The 23,055-nt window shown below is 39.5% G+C and overlaps 1 protein-coding gene across 6 annotated transcripts in view; it reads right to left on the minus strand.

Moving 5' to 3' along the window:
* Positions 1-1,109: 1,109 nt before the first annotated feature.
* Positions 1,110-23,055, minus strand: part of UEVLD (UEV and lactate/malate dehyrogenase domains) — a 58,886-nt gene continuing 36,940 nt past the window's right edge. For 3 of the 6 annotated variants that reach the window (XM_004050794.5, XM_004050796.5, XM_063711035.1), the window contains 5 exons: positions 18,368-18,538; positions 16,126-16,299; positions 7,924-7,987; positions 5,847-5,970; positions 1,110-3,996 (listed from right to left, as the gene is read on the minus strand). In XM_004050794.5, coding sequence (XP_004050842.3) covers positions 3,829-3,996; positions 5,847-5,970; positions 7,924-7,987; positions 16,126-16,299; positions 18,368-18,538 — 701 coding nt within the window. In that variant the 3' untranslated portion in view covers positions 1,110-3,828. The remainder of the gene's footprint in view (positions 3,997-5,846; positions 5,971-7,923; positions 7,988-16,125; positions 16,300-18,367; positions 18,539-23,055) is intronic. The other 3 variants (XM_004050795.5, XM_004050797.5, XR_010135446.1) reach the window with 2 other exon arrangements.

Here is a 23,055-nt window from a genome sequence, read left to right on the forward strand (position 1 = left end):
TCCTGCCTAAGCCTCCCGAGTAGCTGGGATTACAGGTGCCCACCACCACACCCAGCTAATTTTTTGTATTTTTAGTAGAAACAGGATTTCACTATGTTGGCCAGGCTGGTCTGGAACTCTTGACCTCAGGTGATCCACCCGCCTCAGCCTGCCAAAATGTTGGGATTACAGGCGTGAGCCACTGCGCCCAGCCCATTTATATATTTTTGTTGCCCAGGTCATGATGCAGTGATGTGAACATGGCCCACTGCAGCCTCGACCTCCCTGGCTCAAGTGATCCTCCTGCCTCAGCCTCCCGTGTATATTGGGACCACATGCGTGTGCCACCATGCCCAGCTAATTTTTAATTTTTTTGTAAAGATGAGGTCTTACTTTGTTGCCCAGGCTGGCCTCAGAACTCCTGGGCTCGGGTGATCCTCCCACCTTCGCCTCCCAAAGTGCTGGGATTACAGGTGTGAGTCACTGTGCCCAGCAATATATTGTTTAAAAAGCTTTCTTGCTGCATGTTTACTATCAGTCTTTTGCAATCTTTTAGGGTCAACACTATACCTCAATATAAAGTGTTAACTTCTTATCTATTTTATTGGAACCATGGAGGATTGAATGTGTGTGGGGAAAATGTCTTTGTGGTTTTAGAAATATGCAAAATCAGTTAATTTTTTAATGTGAAGGTAATGGTAGTTGAAATGCTTTTGAAAGTTGCTTGCCATTTCAACACTAAAGATGAGTTTTTTTCCACTCATTAGACATTTTGATTTCTATCCTCACGTATATTAGTGGAGAATTTTAAATCCTCCGATTATCACAGATGAAAACACAAATAAGCTGATGGTGCACCTGCAGTCCCAGCTACTCCATTGGCTGAGGCAGGAGGACTACTTGAGCCCAAGAGTTTGAGTCCAGCCTGGGCAATATAGTGAGAACCTGGCTCACAAACAAAAAGATTTAAAAAGTTTTCTTGCTAAAAATAATTTTTAAAAGTTTGAAAACGATAAAATCTAGTCTCTTCATTTTACACAAAATAACTAAATATCCTGGGTGCTATGTGAATTATATGAAAAAAATTCCTTAATCTGAATGTTTCACTTAATAAATGAAGCATCTCCTGGTGATTTTAAAATCAGTTTATTTTACTCATTATTCTTAATATTTAAGGAAAACAATGTAAAATGGGAAAAAATGTATCTTCTGCTACATCAAAAAAGCATTTTAATCCAAACCCCACTAAAAATTATAACAAGCTCTGCATGATTTCATAAAAACGAAAACATGAAAGTTAACAAGCATTGAAAATGCCAAATTATCACAAAATCATAGGGAGGTGGTGGTGGTGATATTGCTTCTTGACTTACACTGGGATTTACAACATGATTACTAATACACTTAACACTCAAGGAAATATCTGATACAGAGAATTACTTCTACATTGTGGCCTTCCAGAGGGCAAAGACTATTATTCATCTTCGAATAGTCAAATTCTAACACAGTATTTGGAGTAACAGTAGGTGTTAAATAAACATTTGTTGTATTGACATATTCCTTTTATAATTAATGTTAATGATTTCTTGGTAATTTATTATACAATTTTTGCTGGTTAGATTATTGTTCAAAAGCATATTACATATTATCTAACTTTAATTAGATATCAAATATTAAAAAAGGCTAGTTTTAAAAACACAAGAAATAGTTCTTTCAGTTTTACTTTCCTATTTCATAAAAAAGGACAGTAAGAATACATTGTTAGAGTAACATGAACTAATTCATGTGCATATTGAAATTAGATAGAACTAAATGCTTTTCTCTTCAAATGTCCAAGGTTTTTATTCAGTTAACTCTGGTTGGAATCTTTCCAAGCATATTAAATACTTTTCTGCTTTCCTAACATGGGTTACTGAATATAATTTCACCTTTTCTTTATGACTAAAGTTCATCATTATAAGCATTCCTTATTACACTAAAACAGCATTAGTTTGCCTATTTCCTCTTTACTAGGATGTGTCTGCCCTTATAAACCCTCCTAACTCCATCTGGATTAACCTATTATGTGCTTGCTTTATTTTTATTTTTATTTTTTTAGAGACAGGGTCTCACTCTGTTGCCTAGGCTGGAGTGCAGTAGCATGATCGTAGCTCATTGTAATCTTGAACTTCTGGGCTCAAGTGATCCTCCTGCCTCAGCCTCCTGAGTAGCTGGAACTACAGGTGCACATCACCACACCTGGCTAATTTTTAAACTTTTTTTTTTTTTTTTTTGAGACAGAGTCTTGCTCTGTCGCCCAGGCTGGAGTGCAGTGGCGCGATCTCTGCTCACTGCAAGCTCCACCTACCAGGTTCACGCCATTCTCTTGCCTCAGCCTTCCGAGTAGCTGGGACTACAGGCGCCTGCCACCACACCTGGCTAATTTTTTGTATTTTTAGTAGAGACAGGGTTTCACCATGTTAGCCAGGATGATCTCGATCTCCTGACCTCATGATCTGCCCGCCTCAGCCTCCCAAGGTGCTGGGATTACAGGTGTGAGTCACTGCGCCTAGCCCATGTTTGTTTTTTATAAAAGCATGCCCTTACATGAGAATGAAAGTAATCCTTTCATGGTGTATAGGACCCCAACTTTAGGGTCTTTTGATAACTATTTTGGCTATTAAGCCTTTTCCCCCTTTTAGTGCCTAGAAAAAGTAGAGGTTGTATGGATAAGTGCCCCTTAATAGCCAAGACTTCTTGAGGACTAAACCTCAATTTCCTCTTATAAAATGATGATGGCAATAGTCCCTACCTCAGTGGTCTGTTGTGAGGATTCAGTAAAATAATAAAGTGCTTATCATGCTGCCTGGTATATATGAAGTGTTGATGTTAACTGTTACTATTAGTTGTATGTCACAATAGTAATAATAAGCTATCTTTCACATAAGAAAATATTGCTCTTGATCCATCACCAAAGTGTGTGTACTCTGAACTGTATCATCAGGAGAGGTTAAAGGATTTGCTTAGAACAAATAAAAAGCCTCTCCCTATTATGACCAATGTTTTTAATGAAAATCTCATATTTTGGCTTTAAAGTAAGCTGCTTGGCTTTCATTCATAATCTATTTCCACTAAAAATATACATTTGCTTATGGTTCCACTAATATCACAATTAGTTTATGAGATGTTGGAGATCTTGTAATACTCCAGGAAGAGGTTATGGAAAATTTCATAAAGGAAGTCCCACTGGAAATTAAAGTAAACTTTTAATGCATATATTTTAAAAATTCACTTTCCATTTTACTATTTTAAAGTGCATGTAAAATTCTTTTCCATTTTTTGGTAGGTAATTAATTTGAAGAAGGGAAATACAATGCTTTACTATTACTACCAACAGGATTTTACACAAGAAACATTAGTAACTTAAGCTGTGGATCCTGTGAATGTACAACTGACACAGATTTTGTAAATCCATACTGGGCCTGGAACTTATGTTGATTATAAAAGTCAAAGGGTAATTTTCTTTTAAAGATATATTACTTATAAAATATTCCTGAAGTATGAATTGTGCTTTTAGTTTAGGATATATGATTTAAATTGATGCACACTGCAGATGAATGTTTACCCCTGCTGTAGATTTAAAGAACAGCATAGATATCTCAAGAACCCCAAATAAAATTAATTTTTCCCCTCCTTGTATAACTCCTTAAGGATTTACATCACAAAGCTAATCAGGAAACCCTCTACTTTAACCAAGCAGTTTGTAAAGGTAAGTAGCAGGATACAGAAATCCTCAAACCTATATATAGGTAAAATTAAATGACTTTTCCCTTTAGGTAGAAGTCCAGCCTCTCAAATTGCATTTGAGAATCAAAGTTTTAACTGTTGTTGGAGACTGTGGATTGAGGATGCACTGCTTTGGAGTTTCTCACTAACTGTATCTTCTTTCAGTGTGGTTTTGATAACTTCAGATACTCCATTGGTTCCAAGGATGCAAGGCAAACTTAAAAACACTTCACCATTTATATCATAATATCCCTGAAATGAGAAAAATAGGGATTTAGTAGAACTAAATCATTGCAAAGAAGTTAATACAAAAATGCATACTTTCTTGCTTTCTTAACTAGGACAAAGTGATACAAGTTGGACTTAAAAAAATTTTTTTGTTCATTTACTTATTTTATTTTTAGAAGTCCAGACCTCACAATCATTCATTGATTTTATAAACTTGTTATCATTTCAGAAAATTTTTGAGAGATGGAAGCAACTTGGTCAGACACCCACTTTGTAGAGAAGCAAGCTAGCCCCCGTTGCAATATGGGTAGGAGGTTGGGGGCTAAGAAAAAAGATAGTTAAGAATGTATTTCCTGGGGAGGGGCATGGGATGGTCTCTGGGCACAGTCATGACAATAGCTTCTTTAAAAAATAAAACAACTGGTACCATAATAGTGTGTATCTGTGGGGTACATGTGATACTTCAACATATGCATATAACATGTAATGATCAAATCAGGGTAATGGGGCTATCCATCACCTCAAACATTTATCATTTATTTGTGTTGAAAACATTCCAAATGGTCTCTTCTGGCTATTTTTTCTTTTCTTTTCTTTTCTTTTCTTTTTTTTTTTTTTTTTGAGATGAGGTCTCTCTATATTGCCCAAGCTGATCTTGAACTCCTAAGCTCAAGTGATCCTCCCACCTTGGCCTCCCAAAGTGCTGGGATTACAGGCATGAGCCACCACACCCAGCTTCTTCTAGCTGTTTTGAAATGTACAATAAATTATTAATAATCACACTCACCCTACTGTGCTGTTGAACACTAGAATTTATTCCTATCTATTTTTGTACCCATTAACCAACTGCTTTTCATTCTATCCCCCAACTGCAGCCTGTGGTAACCAACATTCTACTCTCTACCTCCATGAGATCAACTTTAAAAAAAAAAAAAAAAAAGCTCCCACGTGAGTGAGAATATGTGATATTTGTCTTTCTGGCACATAAATCTGGGGTGACTTGGCTGGCTGAGATGATAAATGACAGTCAGAAGAAATTTATGGATATATAAACACTATTTGGGGGTTACATGAGTAAGAATATGTGATATTTGTCTTTCTGGCACATAAATCTGGGATGACTTGGCTGGCAGAGATGATAAATGACAGTCAGAAGAAATTTATGGATATATAAACACTATTTGGGGGTTACCAAAAATCACATGAGGGTGAGAAGGCAACCTGATAGAAGTCCACACTTTTTTTGTTTGTTTGTTTTCGAGACTGAGTCTCGCTGTGTCACCCAGGCTGGAGTTGCAGAGGTGCTCACTGCAACCTCCGCCTCCCGAGTAGCTGGGATTACAGGCATACGCCACTATGTCTGGCTAATTTTTGTATTTTTAGTAGAGAGGGGTTTCACCATGTTAGCCAAGCTGGTCTCAAACTCCTAACCTCAAGTGATCCACCTGCCTCAGCCTCCGAGTGCTGGGATTACAGGCGTGAGCCACTGCCCCCAGTCAAAATTTTATCTTTGGAGACAGGGATTTGCTGTGTTGTCCATGCTGGAGTCCAGTGACATGATCATGGCTCACTGCAGCCTCAACCTCCCAGGCTCAAGATATTTTCCCACCTCAGCCTACTGAGTAGTTGTCACATGCCTGGCAAAGTTTTGTTTTTGTTTTTGTAAAGTTGGGGTCTCACTATGTTGCCCAAGCTGTCAGACTTCTCATAGCTAAGCAGGATAGGGCTTAAACTAAACTGCCTTCTCCTACCTGTTACTCTAAAAGCTGGTGATAGTGAAGACACCTGGGGTTAGAGTATGAATAATGATTTTGTTAGTTTTTTTTTAATAATATCTAAGTTTAAAATATAATAAGAATAAGAATAGCAATTACCTTTGCTAAAGTTGATACAGAATGCACTTTCTTCTTATTGTTTACAATACTGTCAACCATGTCAGCTACTGATAGTCCAACAGACCAGGATCTTTGACCTTTTACTCTTAGCAGTTCCATGGCTCTAGGTTACAAAAATACATGATCTCAGAAAATGCATAAAATATGCACATTTAGTTTTACATTCTGGCTAAGGTATTAATTAGATGTTTCTATGACAGAAACAAGAGTTATGCAGCAATTGTTAGGGAAGCCTATAGATAATCTAATCTAATGTTTATTTAAACTTTTCCTAAGATGTCAGATAGGCAGTTCAAAGAAAATACAAATGGCCTAATAACATAAAAAATGTTCACTGCCATTGATATTTAACCAATATGAATTAAAACATAAATACCAATTTGCCTATCGATAATTGGCAAAAATTAAAAAGACTGATAACTAATTTGGAGAAACTGTAAACAGGCATTCTCATAACTGCTATTGAGAATGTAAAGTGATCTAACCTTTTAAGAAGAAGATTTGGTAACGTCTGATCTAGAAATTCCTCTTCTAGGCATTTATCTTATAGCAGTATGCTCAAGTGTGCAAAGATGTACATAATAAGCATGTCTGCAATATTTGGAAACAACTCATCAAAAGAGGACTGGTTAAATCACTACCAAGCATAGTACCATGTAGCTTTTGAGAAGAATAAGGTAGATTTACATGTACAATGTGCAAAAATGTCTAAGATTTCATCATTAAGGAAAGAAATGAAGTTGCAAGATAGTATGGATAGCATAAATCTATATTATTATACATTTGTAGAAGCATTGAAAAACAATTTTTTCTTTTTAGAGATAGGGTCTCTATGTTGTCCAAGCTGGTCTCAAACTCCTGGGCTCAACTGATCCTCCCATTTCAGCCTCCTGGGTAGAAAAAAAATTTTTTGGACATGTGGACACTAAATTGTTAAAAATGGTTGTCTCTGAAAAATGGAATTACCTTAGCTTTTTAATTTCTTTTAATACTTTACAGATATCTGCAGTATCTGAAGTTTTATAATAAGCATACATTCTTTTATAAATGATAAAAATACATAAACACTTAAATTTCTTCCTTTTAAAAAGTATAAATGCAGGATTATATAATCACATTAGAATGAATTATACCATACACTAATCTTCTCAAGAAAGAGAACACTTTTTTCAGTTGTTATATTCTAAAAGTCATAAGCTGATGGCTTTGAAAGCTAAAGATCACCACCTCTCAGACTTCAGGAAAATGTTATATGACGGTGAAACAACAAATGCCATGAGTATAAATTCTGTGTAGAGTCCTGCCTATGCGGTACAGACCCCTGGAAGGCCTCTGGATAAAGGCAAAAGATACAAGGATCTGTGTGTTACACTTTTTTTTTGCCTGAACATATAATATGGCTTATCCATTCACATTAGACATTTCCAGTTCTATTTGTGTGTGATTAATAGATATTCATTTTTAAGTGGTGTGGACAAATTATCTTCTACATTAAGAAAATTGTTGGCCTGGCACGGTGGCTCACACCTGTAATCCCAGCACTTTGGGAGGCCAAGGCGGGTGGATCATGTGGTCAGGAGATGAAGACCATCCTGACCAACATGGTGAAACCCTGTCTCTACTAAAATACAAAAAATTAGCTGGGCATGGTGGTGCATGCCTGTAATTCCAGCTACTTGGGACACTGAGGCAGGGGAATCGCTTGAACCCGGGAGGCGGAGGCTGCAATGAGCTGAGATCGCGCCACTGCACTCCAGCCTGGGGACAGAGTGGGGCTCAGATGTTTAGGTAGAGAAGCAGTAAATCACTGTCTACAAATAACATGTTTTACCGTTTAAATGTCAACTGTGTTATCTGAAAAAGCTTGCAAAGCACTCTTAGATCTACCTTCAGATAAGAAATCAAAGAATATAAAACACTGCTCCTTTATACTTTTGGGTTTGTCCATATTAGTTTTGTTTCCAGTAGCCTGGTAAGTACATACTATATAAATAGCTGTTATCTATGAAGTACATGATTTTTCGTTGGATAAATGCAAATTTCCAGTCAGTGTTACCTGTTGGACAGCTGCACTTGAGAGGTATGACTCACTACTTCTTCTTGGCCACTCCATGTGAGCACTAAAATTAGATGAAGAATTAATTATGTTTTGCCAATGACTCTTTGGATTAAGATGTGATAGCAGATCTTCTGGAGTCAAGGGTACCTGTGCTAATATTTATATAGAAGTTTTCTCATTTCTAGCAAGTTAGATTTTTCCACTGGATAACAATGAATGTGCTGTACCACTAGCCCGAGGTGAGGAAAACTCTGAACTACAAAAAACATGATCCCCAAAGTCTGCTTGCAGTCTCCTTACCCGTTTTCTCTCATCAGTAACAGTTCTGCAAGGGCCATTTTACTATCTAAGTAGAAACCTATAAGCACTTGACATTTGTTCTGCTGAGAAATGCACTGAGACTAATTTCACCAGGTAGGGAATAATATGGTCACCTATTTTGGGCTAGAATTTCCACAGCTGTTACAGAGGCAGACAATCCTGTTCCTTTTTTTTTTTTTTTCAGATGGAGTCTTGCTCTGTCGCCCAGGCTGTAGTGCAGTGGCATGATCTTGGCTCACTGCAACCTCTGCCTCCCGGGTTCAAGCAATTGTCATGCCTCAGCCTCCCGAGTAGCTGGTACTACAGGCACATGCCACCATGCCCTGCTAATTTTTGTGTGTGTGTGTTTAGTAGAGACAGGGTTTCACCATGTTGGCCAGGCTGGTCTTGAACTCCTGACCTCGTAATCCACCTGCCTCGGCCTCCCAAAGTGCTAGGATTACAGGCTTGAGCCACCACACCCAGCCCCAGGGTCCTGTTTTCTAAAAGAATCTTCTGGGTTACCCATTTCCTTTTACTACATCATTTACAAAAACAATTCAAAACTTCAAAGCTGCATACACAGACTGGAAATTTCTTTATATATATTGTTTTTTTGTTTTTTTTTTTCTTTTTGAGACGGACTCTCGCTGTTACCTAGCCTGGTGTGCAGTGGTGTGGTCTTGGCTCACTGCAACCTCCGCCTCCCGGTTCAAACAATTCTCCTGCCTCAGCCTCCTGAGTAGCTGGGACTACAGGCACCCGCCACCACACCTGGCTAATTTTTGTATTTTTAGTAGAGATGGGATTTCGCCATGTTAGCCAGACAGGTCTCGAACTCCTGACCTCAGGTGATTCACCCACCTTGGCCTCCCAAAGTGCTAGGATTACAGGTGTGAGCTACTGCGCCTGGCCAGACTAGAAATTTATATCACACTTTAATATTATTATTATTATTATTATTTGATACAAAGTCTTACTTTGTCACCTAGGGTGGAGTACAGTGGCACACTCTCAGCTCACTAAAACCTCTGCCTCCTGGGTTCAAGCAATTATTCTACCTCAGCCTCCCAACTAGCTGGGATTACAGGTGCCTGCCACCACACCAGGCTAATTTTTGTATTTTTAGTAGAGACAGGATTTCACCGTGTTGGCCAGGCTGGTCTTGAACTCCTTACCTCAGGTGATCTGCCTGCCTTGGCCTCCCAAAGTGCTGGGATTACAGGCGTAAGCCACTGAGCCGAACTGTACTTTAATATTAAATTGAAGTTGCCAGTAACATTTTGAAACCTTTCCAATGTTCACCTGTTTCTCATCTGTGTGAAGAGATTGTTTGGTACAAATCTGTACATATTTGAGTAGGCAAAACAAAAATACTTGTGGCTATAGAATAATATGTTTAAGATACAAGAATTCTAAACTACATTCAAAATTAGACCACTTAGTCATGTGTCAGCAACAAAGGACCCCATATGTATCCAGATGCCTCCCTTCCTCAAACTGATTATAAGCTCCCAGAGTGCAGGGACCATGTATTATTCTTTTGCGTTCTCTTGCACATATTCTTTTTTTTTTTTGGAGACGGAGTCTCACTGTGACCCAGGATGGATTGCAGTGGCACCATCTCGGCTCACTGCAACCTCCGTCTCCCAGGTTCAAGTGATTCTATTGCCTCAGCCTTCCAAGTAGCTGGGATTACAGGTGTGCACCTCAGACTCCCAAGTAGCTGGGATCACAGGTGTGCACCCCCACGCCCGGGTAATTTTGTATTTTTAGTAGAGACGGGTTTTCACCATGTTGGGCAGGCTGGTCTCAAACTCCTGACCTCAAGTGATCCACCCGCCTTGGCCTCCCAAAGTGCTGGGATTACAGCTGTAAGCCACCATGGCTGGCACCTCTTGCATGTATTCTTTACCATGGTGTTGGGTACACAGAAGAAAATACAAAACCTCTCGCATGATTCATAATTATATTTGGTAACAAAGGGGAAAACATACTTGCCATAGTTAAGTTGAAAAACAGAAAAAGGGCCAGGCGTGGTGGCTCACGCCAGTAATCCCAACACTTTGGGAGGCCGAAGTGGGTGGATCATAAGGTCAGGAGTTCGAGACCAGCCTGGCCAACATGGTGAAACCCCGTCTCTACTAAAAATACAAAAATTAGCCAGGCGTGGTGGCGCATGCCGGTAATCCCAGCTACTTGGAGGCTGAGGCAGGAAAATCGCTTGAACCCAGGAGGCAGAGGTTGCAGTGAGCCGAGACCGTGCCACTGTGCTCCAGCCTGGCAACAGAGCGAGACTCTGTCCCCCACCCCCCAAAAAAAGAAAAAGAAAAACAGAAAAAGTTTTATAAGTTTTTTTTTTTTTTTTTTTTTTGAGACAGTCTCGCTCTGTTGCCCAGGCTGGAGTGCAGTGGTGCAATCTCGGCTCACTGCACCACCTCCCAGGTTCAAACAATTCTCCTGCCTCAGCCTCCCGAGTAGCTGGGACTACAGGCGCCAGCCACCCGCCCGGCCAATTTGTACTTTTAGTAGAGACAGGGTTTCACCACGTTGGCCAGGCTGGTCTCGATCTCCTGACCTTGTGATCCACCCGCCTTGGTCTCCCAAAGTGCTAGGATTATAGGCATGAGCCACCGCACCCAGCCAGAAGTTTTTATATAAGAAAAAAACACAAAACCATGAACTGTTATATGAAAAATATAAATACATATGGACAACTTAAGGGATTTTTAAAATGTTTTACTTAGATAGAAGGGTGATAGGTGGATTACTTTAAAAATTTGTTACATTAGGCGGGATGTTTTGAAAATTGTGTTTTGGCATGAATGTTTTACTTAGATAAAAGGGTAATAGGTGGATTACTTTCTTTAAAAATTTGTTACATTATTTGTATGAACTTACTTGGCAAATTAAGGAAGGCTTCCTGGGAGAGGTGGCACTCAAGCCCAATCCTAAAGGGTAAGCAGGAGTTAGCCAAGTGAACGAGTTCAGGCAAAGGAAGCAGCAGTTGCTAAGTTAAGGAGGCATGAGAGTGCATAAACCATTCAGTAAACTGCAAGTCAACCACCTGACTAGCATAGAATGCCTGGGAGAATGGGAGATGATGAAGCAGGAAATAGATCTAAAGGTCTTGTATGTCATGTGATTCCTCCCTAGGCTGTAGCTGTCACTTGTCTTTGAAATACTTGAAGAGGATATTTTATTTACACAACTGTTACTCTTATATCTGTTTCCAAATCCTAATGTTGCTTTACTTCAAAGAGTTCTTTTACATGTTTTTTGCCAATTTTCTATTCATCACCATCTTGCCAATCACTGTAATAATAGCTACCATTTGCTGAGTGTTTGCTGTGTGCCAGATACTGTACTAAATGCTCTAGATACATTATCTTAAGTGACAGCAAGGAAGAGCACAGCTTCAGAGTCAGATCAGGGTTCAAATCTCAGTTCTGCCCTTCACAGATATGTAACCTTGGGCAAATTACTTATCTCATTGAGCCTTAAGTTTCCTCATACATAAATCTGGAAAACCACTACCTCCTTCACAGGGTGTTTATAAAATTTAAATGAGATATGCAAAATATTTAATACACATAGTAGGTACAATAAAAAATAATTATAATTGCAGTTACTGTGATGGTATCACTTATGCAAAAGTCTAAGCAGTTGGTATCTATACATGAAACCAGCAGAGGGAGCTTCTAATCCATTTCTGACACCAGGACCAAGGTAAATATACCTATCCATGGATATAACTAGCTCTTCAAGAAGAGTAGAAGACAGAATAAAAAGTGATCAGATGGTACTTCTAGAAGGCAGACAGGGAGATAGACTGGGGAGAACTACATAGTTAACTTCAGTATCGGTAATGTTCTTGATTGAGTATGGATTCATACGTGCTCAGTTATGTTTTAACATTGGCATTATGTGTGTCAAATATTACATAATACTACATTTATGTGATCTCAATTTGCATGCACCTACATCTCTCTATTTCTAGTTCCAATTTGAGACCTCAAGACAGAATTACCACATCTCTTCCCTGTGGTTTTATCCTACTTCCCTTGGACCTCTCTCAGAGTACAGCCCTCCAGTCATTTCCAGTATTAGACTCAAAGTTTCCTAAAGACAGGGTCAGGTTCTTACACATCTATATAGTTCTAACAGCAGTCAACACAGTGTTTATTGAGCAAAGCAGGTGGCCAATAAATGTTTCTGAAAATAAATTCCTACATTTGGGATAAAAGGTCATTTAATCAAATACAAACTGCTTTTTGGTAGGTTTTAAATTGTTCCTCTTTGAAGAGCTCACAATTAACTTCTATTAGATTGTTTTTTTCCTTCACCCAGATATACTAGGTTAGGGTAAGTGGTATATTTATCACATCACATCAGCCTGTATTTTCTCTTTATGAGACTTAAGAAATTAATACAACCATATTTCAAACATTCTTACTCATTCAATATTTATTGTATATCAACTATTCCTCAAAACTTGTAAATTAGAGAGGCTGGTTAAGTAAATTATGGTATATCCAGTAGTTAAAAAGAATGAATGAGCTCTATGTTACTGTGCAATCATTCCACAATCATTGGTAAGTAAAAGGGCGAGGTGGAGAATGATGTATGATGTCTATTTCACATGTGTGCTTGTCTATACACAGAATATTTCTGGAAGATTATAAAAGAGACTGATAACTGTGATTGTCCCTAGGAAGAAGGATTGAGTGTGTGGTATCTAAGGGAGACTTTTCACTGCATATCTTTTTGTACTTATTTTTCCAGTGTGAATGTACTACATTTTCAACTAAAATAACTTAATAATTTGCACTTTAAATAAGGAGAAGGTCACACACAAAAATCAGATAAGAACAAGCAGCAGGACAACAAAAGTAACATGATGAGACAAGATGTAGTTTATTACCTTATAGATTGAAATAGCTTTAGCTCAAAGGAGTGAAGAAATCACTGTGAAGTGATGTGATCAGGAAAAAACCTTTATCATATAAGGGATGCTTGACTTAGACCTTGAAAGATGTCAATAAGATGGCCGAGAAGGCGAAGGGATTACAAGGGAGGTAAACAAAGTGAGTAAATGTCCCTGTGGCAAAGCTGTGGGGTGGGCCTGGGAGACACAAGACCTGGGTGCTAGTCCTTTGACCCTAAAAGCTGTAGGCTTCCACGCAGGTCACTTTTACAATGCCTGCATTCACTGGCTCCCTAAAACAAAATGTAATAGATGGTCCCTTCCAGCTCTCTAATAACGTGGCTATCTCCCTAACTATAATTGGGAAGAAAGATTAGGGTTATATTTTGGTGGTCCCTGAGTGCCAAGCAATGCAATTTAATGGTTTGGTCAGAGGAAGCCTCTGAAAGTTTTTGAAAATAATAACATGTTTTAGGAAGATTGAATTAATATGTGAGAGCACACAATAAACATTCTATAAGTTTTGAGTAATATTATTATTAATTTCACATCATTTACCGGGTAGACTAGAGGGGAAGAGGCAAACTAACCATGAGATGTGCAATAACCAGGCAAGCAAGAGATCAACATGGACCAGAGGGTTTGGTCTGTGTTGGGTTTTGAGTTTGAATGAGCCATGTATTTCAAATGTATTCAAGTAATGAATGAATGGAGACATTCATTACTTGAATACATTTGCTCCAAGTTCTTGTTTGCTACCCTTTTCCAGGGTCCTGTTGATTAGTGTGTAGTGTCAGGGAGCATTTGGAGGCTCAAAAGTATTTTTGCTCAGTCATGCTGTCAGGCTTTTTAAGGGTTTATTCTATAGCCTGACTCATTCTAGCACTGAGCCTTCTAGTAGCCAGTGCAGATTTTTACAGATTTAAAATACTGTTATATTTTATTAAAATGCTTTTCTTAAAAATTATATAAATACTACATATTTTTACTACACAGAAAACTATAAATTTTTAAAAGTTACCTCTAACCTAGATATCATCAATGTTAATATTTTATTTTAATGGCATCAAAGTATAGATGACACTTTAAATTACAAGGAAATAGTTTTGAGAGGGTGATTTGCTTTGTGGAAATATGGTTTGACATCTATTTAACTTTTTAATGTGCATGGTCTTTCTCTAACTCTTCAATTAAATTATTACCTCCTCACCGGCAGAGAGGTTATTTTCTTTTCTTTTCTTTTTTTTTTTTTTTTCCTTTGAGACAAAGTCTCACTCTGTCGCCCAGACTGGAGTGCAGTGGTGTGATCTCGGCTCACTGCAGCCTCCGCCTCCTGGGTTCAAGCAGTTCTCCTGCCTCAGCCTCCTGAGTAGCTGGGACTACAGGCACGCACTGCCATGCCTAGCTAATTTTTGTATTTTTAGTAGTGACGGGGTTTCACCATGTTGGCCAGGATGGTCTCGATCTCCTGAGCTTGTGATCCATCTGCCTCGGCCTCCCAAAGTGCTGGGACTACAGGCGTGAGCCACCACACCCAGCCCAGAGGTTATTTTCTATATCATGCTCTACCTTGCAGCACTTACATGCTGAGTGAAGTTAATAGTAAGTACTTCAAATGATGAAGTAATGACTAATTTCCCCCAGATCACTTTCCAGCTCTTCGATCGGGTATTCACAGATCTTCAAAATGTAATTTCAATTAGATTTATCTCATTGAAACCTTCTGCAACAACTAGTCCACATTTTTTATCCCATGAACATGCCATACTTAACTTTGTGCTTTTGCCTAATTCTGATTTCCCATTCCTGGAGTGTTTTTCCTATTGTTCACTATCTATTAAAATCCTATTCATTCGTCCAAACTCCAGTTCAAACTCCAGACGGCCTTTATAGAATTTTCTCTAGTCATTTCAGCCCATGTTAAATGCTCACTCATAAGTATCTAAGCACTGTAAGTGTATAGTACTCACTTTGGCACTTACTCTAATAGTATACTATTATCTTTATTTTACTCATATACTTAAATGAACAAAATCAGGGTGAACAGCCCTTAAATCACTGACCAATCTGGCTTTATAGCAAGAGAGAAACAATAAAAGAGTAAGGGAAGAGATTCTCAAGTCAAATAGGGAAAGCATTCTTTTGAAATAGGAAAAGGAGCTTTCCAATACAGGAAACTGAATGCCTTTTGTGGGAAAGAGCAAGTGGCTGGAGAAAAAGCCCATAGGGATAAACAATGAGTGAAAACTCTGTTTAAAAAGAAGCAGACAGAAGGCATGTATCTAGGGAGAAGGTCTGAACTTGGGAAAGGTAAGCAAGGCTGAAGGGTGGGAAGAGTAAAGGAAAGAGTTCTATATATGCTTTAAGGTTTATTTAAATGTTTCTTTCTAGAAAATTAAATTTTTAAATTGATCCTGAACTCTGAAATTCAATTTAAAAATATAAAATCCTACTAAGCGGTCTTGTCTAACCTTAAACTTACAGAAAAGTAATTACAACGAGAATGACACATATGAGGAATTTATTCACAATATAGGGCCTGTTATACAGAAGGCACACTCAAATGTGGAACAAAGCCAATTAAGCCCCCAATTCTGGAGTCCTCAGATATATGTGAATGCCATGACCACTGGCAATTTTGGTTGTAACTAATAATAATGTACTTCTTTTTTTAGCGATGGGGTTTCACCCTGTCACCCAGGCTTGAATGCAGTGGTGCAATCATGGCTCACTGCAGCCTTGACCTCCTGGGCTCAAGTGATCCTCCCACTCAGTCTCCTGAGTAACTGGGACTACAGGCATGCACTACCGTGCCTGGCTAATTTTTTATGTCTTTTTGTAGAGATGGGGTCTTGCTATGTTGCCCAGGCTGGTCTTGAAGTCCTGGCTTCAAGCAATCCTGCCTTGGCCTCCCAAAGTGTTGGAATTACAGGCGTGAGCCACCACACCCAGCCTAAAAATGTACTTCTTACCTTTGTCTTCTCCTTGCTCGCCAATAACCCATACTTCTTTGCCTGAAGTCTGTGCCTTCAAAACATTTGTAATAATATACTGTAATCTCTGTGAATCCAGATTACATCCAATTCCGATCACTCGATTTGCAGGAAATGTACTCAGTTTCCATGTTACATAGGTCATGATTTCCACTAAATATTGCATACAAGGTAAAAAATGTAAAGGTTAAAAAATATATACTTCTAGCCTAGCTCACAAATATTTATTATTTTAATAAGTATATTAGGTCCTCAATGCACTGAGGCATTATATGTATATATATATACACACACATATATACATATATATACTATATATATACACATATAATACACACATACATACACATATATACACGTATGTATATATATGTGTATATGTGTGTGTGTGTATATCTATATCTATATCTATATCTATATCTATATATTTTTTTTTCTTTTTTGAGATGGAGTGTTGCTCTATTGCCCAGGCTGGAGTGCAGTGGCACGATCTCGGCTCACTGCAACCTCTCTGCCTCCCGGGTTCCAGCAATTCTCCTGCCTCAGCCTCCTGAGTAGCTGGGACTATAGGCACCTGCCACCATGCCCAGTTAATTTTTGTATTTTTGGTAGAGACGGGGTTTCACCATGTTGGCCAGGATGGTCTCGATCTCTTGACCTCATGATCCACTTGCCTCGGCCTCCCAAAGTGCTGGGATTACAGGTGTGAGCCACCGCGTCCAGCCCATAACATATTTTTAATGTACATTAGAAACACTAACAAGGTTTCAACAAGATACATTTTACTGTGTTTTGTTTGTTTGTTTGTTTTTTGAGATGGAGTCTTGCTCTGTCCCCCAGGCTGGGGTGCAGTGGGCTCACTGCAACCTCTGCCTCCCAGGTTCAAGGGATTCTCCTACCTTAGTCTCCCTAGTAGCTGGGATTACAGGTGTGCACCACCACACTTGGCTATTTTTTGTATTTTTAATAGAGGCAGGGTTTCACCATGTTGGCCAGGCTGGTCTCAAACTCCTGACCTCAGGTGATCCACCTGCCTCGGCCTCCCAAAGTGCTGTGATTACAGGCGTGAGCCACCATGCCTGGTCAAATTTTATTGTTAAATATAAATTGTCAGGGGTAGAAAATAGATAATTCCTAGAACAGTTAAGTGAGGATAAAAACTGGTACAAAAAACTAAAAAATAATTTCTTCTTATTGATCGAGTTTTCTTTTACATCTATCTATCTTAAACTGAATTTCTATCTTTAAATTAAAATACTGATTCATATGCCACCATGATTCAGTGTCACATTATGAATGAAAACACAACTACTTTTTTCTTACATTCCAAAAGGATGTCGAGAATTAAAGAGATCAATGTCCCTCAACAAATTACTACAAAAAAACAAGTGAAATGTATACAATACCCCTACATTGGGAACATTTAAAAAAAATCTGTTCACCAATTTGAGCCCAGTACAAACTAACTCTTTGAAAATATTTCTATTTTTGAGTACGACAGTTCCAAAACAACCTGCAAAATACAAAATGTTAAAAATGCACTCTGGCATGCTAACATTTTTGATACTTCAGAATTAACAAAATATCATGCATATAAGTCATTGTGTTTTTCTCTTGGGAGTTTAAACATCTTCTCACTGAGGAAGGTATGGCTTAGAACCTAGAACATAATAGCATATTTCATTAAAAAATTGTATGCTGGAACCTTCTAGATAATGTTAGTCATAACAAGTAACTGGTTGCCATAATATTACACTGTTTATTATATAGGCAATTTTGCTGAATATTCTAGCCATCTCTTTATAATTTAAAGGGTTTTTTTGTTTTGTTTTTTATTTTGTTTTTGGGTTTTTTTTTGAGACAGAGTCTCACTCTGTCGGCCAGACTGGGGTTCAGTGACGCCATCTTGGCCTCACTGCAACCACCATCTCCAGGGTTCAAGCAATTCTCCCACCTCAGCCTTCCAAGTAGCCGGGATTACAGGCACCCGCCACCATGCCTGGCTAACTTTTGTATTTTTGGTAGAGACGGGGTTTCACCATGTTGGTCAGGATGGTCTGGAACTCCTGACCTCAGGTGATCCGCCCGCCTCAGACTCCCAGTGTTGGGATTACTGGTGTGAGCCACTGTGCCCGGCCCTAAAGTTTTATGGTTTTTATCAGTAATGGCAATTCTACTGATGTACTGGACCATCAACTTAATTTAAAATAAAGCATTTTACCTGGTTGAGATGCAATGAGCAGGACACTGTGTTGACTATAATGTCCCAGAGCTGGGACAAGGGCTCTGAACATATCCACATTGCTCTGTACCACATCAAGGTACGACTGAGAACTACCCAAAGAGTTGACTGTGAAGATCACCACCTTGGAATGAGCAGAGGCAGACAAATCTAGTGAATGAAAAGAAACAGTCTGAGCTGAAGATACAGGCTTTAATCAAGTTCTAGTTCACGATTAAAAGGTTGTTCTTTTCAACAAATAAGAGAGCTTTTAGGCACGCCTCCCCATAAATCAACCCCAGATCCACAAAAGCATATAAAATGCAGAGGTTTGCCTCCAAAAAGAGGATTAAGAGTAAGTGTTGACTGGCTGTGGTGGCTCATGCCTGTAATCCCAGCACTTTGGGAGGCTGAGGCTGGGGGATCACTTGAGGCCAGGAGTTCAAGACCAGCCTGCCCAACATGGTGAAACCCTGTCTCTACTAAAATATAAAAACTAGCCAGGCATGGTGGTGTGTGACTGTAGTCTCAGCTACTCAGGAGGCTGAGGCAGAGATTCAGTTGAACCCAGGAGGTGGAGGTTCAGTGAGCTGAGATCTCGCCATTGCACTCCAGAGTCTTGTGACAGAGTGAGACTCTGTCTCAATAAAAAAGGAAGAGTGTATCCCCAGGGGGGAAGATAGCAATAGTAATAATCAAAATAAATTATGGGATCTAAAACCTACAAACAAGAACTGAGTTTTTTATATAAATTACAATTTTTAAAGGAAAATAAATATTATGCTATAGGCAAAATGAACCTACCATCAATTACACCATTGATTCCTAAACTGTGAGCTTAGGTGCCCTAAAGTTCCTTGAAAGAAACTCAGAGGCCATCAGGGAGGAGTGGAAATAAGTAGGAAGAAGGCTGGTAAGCATAGCTCCAGGCCACTTACTTTGGCCTATCCAAGCAGAGTAGTGGTGCTTTTTAAAAATCTGTTTTACTTATTAAGGATTCTACTCTAAAGAGTGGTTCAAAAATCTCTAAATTAAATATCTTGGCTTTTTTTTAATAAAGAGACAAGGTCTCACTATATTGCCCAGGCTGGACTCAAACTCCTGGGCTCAAGTACTCCTCCTGCTTCTGCCTCCTGAGAAGCTGAGACTTTACCACACCTGCCTCTTGGATCATTTTAAACTGACTTTCCTTATATGGAAGCCCAGCTGTCCTTGGGTAACTACTTCTTTCCATGGGAACTACAGGTAATCAACTGTTATGACTTAGGAAAAGCTAGTCTATGGAGTTCACTCTGACTCCAGAGCACCTTTGACCCTCCAGCACACGTTATGCTGTTACAACTATATTACTCTCCATTGCACAGTGTGTTTTACAGTAAGTACATGCCCAAACCGTGGCCAGATGTTACCAACATCAGAAATAAGAGAACCATAATAAAGTAATTAGAATGGCATCAGTCCAGTCAACATTTACAAATGAATATTAGCCTCCCAGGGAGACAGTAGACTCCATGGTTTATATTCCTAATTAAGCCTCTAAGGCCATCTTTCTTTTTTGTTTTTTGAAATGGAGTTTCGCTCTTGTTGCCCCAGGCTGACGTCCAATGGTGCAATCTCGGCTCACCACAACCTCTGCCTCCTGGGTTCAAGTGATTCTCCTGCCTCAGCCTCCCAAGTAGCTGGGATTACAGGCATATGCCACCACACCCAGCTAATTTTGTATTTTTAGTAGAGACGGGGTTTCTACATGTTGGTGAGGTTGGTCTCGAACTCCCAACCTCAGGTGATCCACCCACCTCGACCTCCCAAAGTGCTGATATTACAGGCATGAGCCACCGCACCTGGCTAAGGCCATCTTTCTAAACAAGTTTCAGAAGGAAACACTTGTGCAATGTGTCCACTGGGAGATGCATTATCTAATTTTACTTCCTATTCTGATACAGTTGTAGTGATGGTAGATCTAAACACTAAGTCCTAGATTTTAATTATGGTTCTTCATGAGTCCTCTTAAGTAATTCCTATGTTGTAGGGTTCACAGTGGATACCTGGTGATGAGTCAAAACCTCAAGAATTAGAAGACATTAGAACTGGAAGGGATATACTTAACAATTCCATATGTGTCAAACACTGTTCTAACAGTTCTCCATAAATTTATTTGCTTAATCTAATCAACAATACACAATGGAGTATTTTACAGATGAGAAATCTGGGGCACAGAGAAGTTAAATAACCTGCTCAAAGTCATAGAGCTGAAGTGTAGAGCCAGAGGTTAAGCCCATGCAGTCTGACTTCAAAGTGCTATTAAACACTATGCTACATTTAGAAACTTAGTCCTACACCCTCATAAGGATGAGGAAAGTGTTATGTGGAGAGGTTAGGTGGTCTGTCCATATTATGAAATATCAGTGGACAGTTCAATTTATAACTCTACAATCTGGCCCCAGGCTATTGTGATTATTTCTTTTCTTTGCTCCTTTAGCTTCCTCATCTTCAAGGTTGACTTAGGAGTAAACATAGTAGTGGCTACCTAATATGATTTCTTTTCTTTTTTGTTTTGAGACAGGGTCTCACTCTGTTGCCCAGGCTGGAGTGCAGTGGTATGCAATCTCAGCTCACTGCAACCTCCGCCTCCCGGTTTCAAGTGATTCTCCTGCCTCAGCCTCCCTAGTAGCTGGGATTACAGGTGCCCACCACTGAGCCCGGCTAATTTTTGTATTTTTAGTAAAGACAGAGTTCCACCATGTTGGCCAGGCTGGTCTCGAACTCCTGACCTCAGATGATCTGCCTGCCTTGGCCTCCCAAAGTGCTGGAATTACAGGCGTAATTCCCTAATATGATTTCAAAAGTACAAGAAAGGCTTCCTACTCCCAAAGATTTTCCCATCAAGCTCTCAGGCCTTTTAATCAATTCCTCTGAGTTTATTTTTTATTTATTTAATTTTTTTTTTGAGATGGAGTTTTGCTCTTGTCGCCCAGGCTGTAGTGCAATGGTGCCATCTTGGCTCACTGCAACCTCTGCCTCCCAGGTTCAAGTGATTCTCCTGCATCAGCCTCCCAAGTAGCTGGGATTACAGGTGCCCACCACCATTCCCAGCTAATTTTTGGATTTTTAGTAGAGATGGGGTTTCACCATGTTGGCCAGGCTGGTCTTGAACTCCTGACCTCAGGTGATCCACCTGCCTCGGCCTCCCAAAGTGCTGGGATTACAGGTGTGAGCCACTGTGCCCGGCCTCCTTTGAGTTTAAAAGCCAGTATTTCTTATATTTTAAAGTTTTCTTTTAGACATGGGGTCTTGCTATGTTGCCAAGGCTGGATTCAAATCCCTGGGCTCAAACAATCCTCCAGCCTCAGCCTGCCAAGTAGGAGGTACTATAGGTGTATGCCACAGCACCCAGCTCAGTATTTCTTTAAATTCTCCTACATAAACTTGTGATGCAGGCTGAATTGGTGTATACTCATTCCCTAGAATATCTACCTAATTTTCCTGATACTGGCTTTTGCTCAAATTCTCACTGCACTCACCACATGTTTGACAAACATCTGCTTAACTGTCTACATCAAACATATTACAAGCTCTGGGGGAACAGGGATTATTTGTTTCTTACTCATCTTTCCTTCTCCAAGATCTAGTCGCATAGCAATTGGAACATTTCCCCCAGCTTTCTGCCAATCCCAGAAGAACCAGCAACTATCTCAATCCTAATCAGCTGAAAGCAATCTCTGTCTCCACCCAACTTCGAGTCCTCACTGTCTGGACCACTCTCTTGGCATTAATCACATAGTGCCTCCTCCCTCTCTTGTCATGAATAACTGTTTATATATTGCATGTGTCTTTTTATCTAAACTTTAAGCTGCTTCTGACCAAATAGAGTCTTCCATTTCTATCAACCTCTTGCAGCAGTTCTTAAATGCTAGGCTAGGTGCCTAAGCCTAACCTGGGAAGCTTAATAAAAATGCAGATTAGCCCATGTTCTGAAGATTTTACTTAAATATATAAGGGGAAATAGCTTCCAGAATGCAAACCCCCAGATGATTCTGATGCACGGCCAGGTTTGGTTAGCATTGCTCCACAGGCAACTAAGTTCCTTGTACCTGGCACTCAAAATCTTTGACTCTTCAAGTCTTCCCTTACAAGTTGATGATTTAACAAGGGGAGAAGATTATACAGTTATAAAGAGAATTAGAAAGAACTTTAAGCATGATTATTAAAGCTATAAATTACACGGTTAAGGATCAGGATAGGCTGGGTGCAGTAGCTCACACATGTAATCCCAGCACTTTGGGAGGCTGAGGTGGGCGGATCATGAGGTCAGGAGTTCAAGACCAGCCTGGCTAAGATGGTGAAACCCTGTCTCTACTAAAAATAAAAGAAATTAGCCGGGTGTGGTGACACGTGCCTGTAATCCCAGCTACTCAGGAAGCTGAAGCAAGAGAATCGCTTGAACCTGGGAGGAGGAGGTTGTAGTGAGCTGAGATCGCGCCACTGCACCCCAACCTGGGCAACCGAGTGAGACTCCATCAAAAAAAAAAAAAAAAGGATCAGGATAAAAGTTCATTCGACAATGAATTCAACAAACCCCTACTAAGGTCCTGTCATGTCACAGGTAATGTGTTAGGCCCTAAGAACACAAAAGTGAACATGATATTGTCCCTACTCTATATATTACACAATGTAGTACAAGGGTTAGT

Source organism: Gorilla gorilla, chromosome 9 (genome assembly GCF_029281585.2).
Source record: "Gorilla gorilla gorilla isolate KB3781 chromosome 9, NHGRI_mGorGor1-v2.1_pri, whole genome shotgun sequence".
Lineage (NCBI taxonomy): Eukaryota > Metazoa > Chordata > Mammalia > Primates > Hominidae > Gorilla > Gorilla gorilla.